The sequence below is a fragment of the Anarhichas minor genome, unplaced genomic scaffold (genome assembly GCF_050575085.1).
Source record: "Anarhichas minor isolate MPS153535 unplaced genomic scaffold, ASM5057508v1 ptg000027l, whole genome shotgun sequence".
Lineage (NCBI taxonomy): Eukaryota > Metazoa > Chordata > Actinopteri > Perciformes > Anarhichadidae > Anarhichas > Anarhichas minor.
In genome coordinates, this window is record NW_027466473.1 from 11927430 (window position 1) to 11933015 (window position 5586).

Here is a 5586-nt window from a genome sequence, read left to right on the forward strand (position 1 = left end):
ATAGCAACAGGTACAGATAAAAGATTATATCTCTGAACATCAGACTCTGATGATGGACTACTGCCATTTTAGTTCAAACTCTACTCAGCTTTGACTCTGTTGCCAACTAACTTGTCCCTCTTTCCCCCCAACATGGATTGCTTTGTTATTGTCCATAAAAGAGCTTGATTAGATTTCCAACACGGCCACCAGCTTCTTGTTTCAAATCCTGTGTTAATGTCATTGATCCGTTTTTTCCAGCAGTCATGAAACTTGATATTCAAGTTTCAGGAAATTAGATTACCTTTAATGTTTTAAAGCATTTTCAAATGAGTCAACACAGGGGGGAGACAAACAATTGATCTGAGTCGTTACGAACAACATGATGATACACTGCACATGTAATAATGAGTGTGTGTGGAAGTCAGTCAGAGTTGTGGGTGCTGAGACAAACTTCATAAAATAAAAAACAGATACAAAAACAACCCCTATGTACTACACAGTAAAGAATGAGTAAATAATATGAGTTCAAATATTTTAATTAAAGACTGATCATTTTTTAAATTCCTGATAGTATCCAACGTGTCAAGCATGCGATTGGTTGAATCCATGTAATTATCTAGTAATTTAAAGATTTGACTTTGACTACTGATTGATTAGTATAGCATACATGCTCTTATTTGGAGTTTTTGCAAAAACGGGCGTGCAATTCATTCCAAGTTTGCCTGAAAAGTGTCTTTTGAAGAATTTACCTCTTTCTACTAACATTTAGTCAAGATTGAATCCAAAATAATTCAAAACACACATATATATATACATACTGGTGAAGAAAACTACTCTGTTTTTCCCCCGACATATATATTTACCACATAGCAGTATACGTGCGTGCCCTCTTTGTGTTTGCATGAATCCCTGTGTGTCTGCGTGTTAACCCCTCTGTGGCTCACACAACAAAACAATTGAGGCCAAAGCAAAGTGCTGACTGAGTCCAGGCGTGCCTCCCCCCCCCCCCCCCCCCCCCCCCCCCCCCCCGGCCCCCGTCACCCATGGGTCTATAAATGCCCCCACACACATCGTCTCTGCAGACCGTTCAGTGGAACCCTGCGACACACAGTTCACCAGTTTGGGTAGGTCAAACCACTTAACAATACAATACAGTTTCCCAATCTATGGACATGATGTAGTAAGGCTCTCTAATGCACTTTATCAGCTAATACTAATGGGGAGTCTTAATTGGTTGCAAGGAAGACATAGTGGCTTCACCTTTACTGCAAATAAGGGAATCATTTTTAAAACAAATCAAGGAAAGGAGGAGGCTTGATTCTGTAGTCTGTGTGAGAAACCTGGGAGTTAATTGCGCTAGACAGTAAACAGTGAGGTACAAGTAGCAGACAGGATGAGTAATAGACTGTTATTTATTGTGCAGGGTTGTCTTTTTAACATTGTCTTACATCGGCGGGCCTGACTATCTGTGTTTTTCCCCACAGGTACTACTGAAAAACAAAACAAAATGGCTCAGACAAATCCCATGCCCATGGGCCCTTGGAAGGTAAGCGTTTGGTGTAGACTTTTAACACTCCATTACCCATGAGCACAGGGGTTCCAATGCATGATCAAGTTTCAATTGTTGTGTATTGTTTGGGGGCTAATTCATTCGACTCGCCTTCATTCATCCGTTTTCGTTGTCTTCTGTGTTTTACAGATCACCGTGTACGATCAGGAGCACTTCCAGGGCAGGCGTATGGAGTTCACCGCCAGCTGCCAGAACATCATGGAGTGTGGGATGGAGAACATCCGCTCCCTGAAGATCGAGTGTGGCGCGTACGTACCCACCGAGCATTCTTTTAATTGCTAGAGCTGATTCAAAAAACAAAATGGATTCTGAAAGTGTGCTGATTTTATATTTCCTTGGATTGTGACATTATTATTTTCCCTCTCTACTTGCAGCTGGGTGGGCTTTGAGCACTCTAGCTTCTGCGGCCAGCAGTTTGTCCTGGAGAAGGGAGACTACCCTCGCTTTGAGGCCTACAGTGGCAGCAACTCCTACCGCATTGAGAGGATGATCTCCTTCAGGCCCATCTGTTGTGCTGTAGGTTTAACATACAGCACAGAGACAGCCCTTATTTCACTTTAGGCTAAGCCTCATCTCAGGTCGTGCTAAACCTGCTGCTCTCCTTGTTTGTATAGAACCACAAAGACTCCCGCATGACCATCTTTGAGAAGGAGAACATGACGGGTCGTCAGTTCGAGCTGAGCGATGACTACCCCTCTCTGCAGGCCATGGGCTGGATGAACAACGAGGTCGAATCCATGCACATTCAGAGTGGAGCGTAAGTCCATCACCACAATGTTTGCTGTGAAGCTCCACACACACCTGCTTTGAGCACCTTCAGCTATACTTACATAACTATTTTAACGATGATTATTTAGATGTATGCGCTTAATGAGCATGTTCTTGTTTATTTCTGCAGCTTTGTGTGCTACCAGTACCCTGGCTACCGTGGCTACCAGTACATCATGGAGTGTGACTGTCGCGGAGGAGAGTTCAAGTGTTACCGTGAGTTTGGCTCCCACTCCCAGACTCCCCAGATTCAGTCCATCAGGAGGATCCAGCACTGAGAGGGGAACGCTTCCATCACACTTTCGTATCTCCTCCTCTCCCTCCTCCTGCACCTCATTTCCTCTTCTCTTCCTCTTCTCCCACCAAACCTCCATCTCCCGGTCCAGCAAATCAAAGCAGGATCCCGAGCTGGACTTCAGGTGCTCACTGGTGTCAGTTGTTCACAGCACTTTTGCATTTTTTAAAGAAACATCCCAAAAGAAAGGAATGATGTAAGAAAGACAGAAAAAAAAAGGAATGACAGAAATGAGAGAAAAAGCTGAATCAGTGTGAAAGAGAGGCCTCAGCTGCTGGGGGTTGGCTGCAGAACGGTGAAAACACCTCAACGTATTTCCTCTTTTTCATCTCCACCATTGATGGCATCATCATCGTCATCATCATCGTCATTGTCTTCCACATCAACACGATCACCAGTCTTGCTGTGATACTGTGATTTCCATGACTGCCTGTGATGATGAATAAAGAGAACAAGCAAAGAAACAGAGAGATTTACAATACGAGTGACATGTACCTCAATCACATATGTGTCTTTCTTTCTATACTGACACTTTGACACCACTGCTGAGCAGCAAAGCTCAAAGACTAATCAACCCATGAAACTTGAACTTAAAGGTGAATCGCATGGACTAAAAGTCAAGGTATGAGTGAGATTTAATCTCTTTGAACCCCACTGAACTCATCATGGGGTTGTCCAAATACACAGAACTTGATTTTAATTAAGGTCTCAAAGTATGGCAATATGGCAGGCTGAATTCTGGGGAAATAAATTGAAACAATATTGAAAAGACATCTGCAACATTCCCATTTGATTCAATGCTGCAGCCATAAAAAAATTAATTAAAAAAACTTGGCGTCAGATTGACTATTTCAGAAAAAAATCATAGTGGTGAAGAGCTGGAATATATTTATACAAAATATATAAGATGTCAAACAATTTGCAATTAGATGATAATATCCAGCCCTGTGATAATCTGGCGACCTGTCCTGAGTGTACCCTGCCTTCGCCCAATGTCAGCTGGGATCAGCTCCAACCCTGAACAGGACAACCGGTTAAAGATGGATGGATGGGATGATCTTATCCATCTTAAAGTTATTGAAGGAGAAAGGGGAAAACCTGACATTAAGGGTATAAATCCCCACACAAACTGCATTTGGGTAGGTTTGACCTGCACTGTGTGTACTGCATACTAAAGCACCTAAACTAAAAGTTTAAAATTAATAAACGGTTCAGTTTAAAAGTCAGAAACTATTTAAGGGGAAAAAACTAAGATTGACAAATAGGCTACACAAAAACTAAAATAGATTAAAATGAGTCCTGTTGTGAGCCACGTCTGTATATAATTTGGGAAATGTATACAAGTCTCAGACTGCCTCACATCCCAACTACTGGATAAGACCCAGAAAAAAGCCTCTTTGCTGTGTACATAACACCTGAGCAGGCGCAGTCTCATATTAGCTTATACTGACAATACTTCTGATCTCTCACAACTGTGAAATGTGTAATGGAGTGTTTTATTTATATGTATTTCTGCTGCTCAAGTAAAAGAACAGTCACCATCATGGAGCTACCTCTGGGAAAACAATTCCCAACCGTTTGTCCAGCGATGAGTGTGTTTCAATCATTAAGCAATGAGCCCATTAGGCCTCTGCTATCGTGTTTCACATCCTAACCCTCGGGATAATAATGAGTGGGCATCCTCGATTGATTTGGTTCTTTAAGTAGTACGCTTGCGGCCAGAAACCACCAGAGGACGCCGTTCTCTTTACACATCCGTGGGACGCTGTGTGGCTCGAATGAGAATTTGCGAGCTGTGGTTCTGCCAGCTATTCCTCCTTGGTTACTGCCACAGCCTGAAGTTGATCTGGGCCTCCTTGAAGTAATGAGAGATGAATGTGGGGTAAACTGTGGGATATTCAAATCATACATCAGGAGGAATTATCACAATTATATACAAATGTATACAGATGGATCAAAAGACCCCAATAATGGTAAAACAGCAGCAGCAGCAGTAATACCAGAATTCCAGTATGAGTGTGGGAAGAGACTGAGTGATGACTTGTCGGTGTTTGCATGTGAGATGATGGGCATAGTTATTGCCTTGCAGTGGGTAGAGGACGTCAGGCCAGAGAGAGTGGTGATTGCATCAGATTCATGTGCAGCACTGACGAGTTTGAAATTGAGCCACTCCAGATGCAGAGAGGATTTACTGTATGAAATACTACAAGCACTATTCAGAATCCATCAAATGCGGATAGCGGTTAAATTTGTGTGGGTCCCTGCTCATGTTGGAGTCGATGGCAACGAGAAGGCAGATAAAGCAGCAAAAAAGGCTTTGAAGAGTGGGAGAAATATTGTTAAATTAAATATAAGTAAGTCAGAAGCTAAAGTGGTGATTAAGGGACAAATCAAAAAGATATGGCAGACTGAATGGAATAAAGGGAGCAAAGGTCGATATCTGTTTAAAAATAAACCATTGGTTGGGAGTGCAGGGCCTAGTGGACGAAATAGAAAAGAGGAGATGATTATGACAAGAGTAAGGAATGGACATACTGGTCTTAACAGTTCCCTCTGTATTATTGGAAAACATAATAATGGAATGTGTGGATTTTGTGATGAAGAGGAAACTGTGGACCATGTTTTAGTGTCATGTCAGAGGTACGAGGCAGAGAGAGAAGTATTAAAAAGTGGTCTAAGAGAGGTGGGAGAGGAGAATATAACTGATATATTAAAGAAAAGCTTTGGTGAAGAGTGTTGGAAGCCTCTTTTGGAGTTTTTAGAGTCAACAAGACTAGTGAATAGAATTTGAGAATTATATTTATTTTATTTTGCTTTGTTTTATTTTATTTTGTTTTATTTTGTGTTTGTTTGTTTGGTTTTTGTATTAGATAATTACTTTCCTTAGTCCACACTCCAGATTAGTGGGTGGCGGTAATGCACCTAAAAGTTGTTTGCCAACCGCCATTAAAAACAAAAGAAGAAGAAGAAG

General features: G+C 41.7%; 1 protein-coding gene across 1 annotated transcript; it reads left to right on the forward strand.

The window, feature by feature from the left end:
* Positions 1–3057, forward strand: LOC142960327 (beta-crystallin A1-like). The gene is made up of 6 exons (XM_076102133.1): positions 1–10; positions 1467–1528; positions 1682–1800; positions 1927–2068; positions 2167–2309; positions 2451–3057. Exons 2-6 carry the CDS (start codon positions 1490–1492, stop codon positions 2596–2598), a joined length of 591 nt encoding a protein of 196 aa, XP_075958248.1. The 5' UTR covers positions 1–10; positions 1467–1489; the 3' UTR covers positions 2599–3057.
* The last annotated feature ends 2529 nt before the right edge of the window (positions 3058–5586 follow it).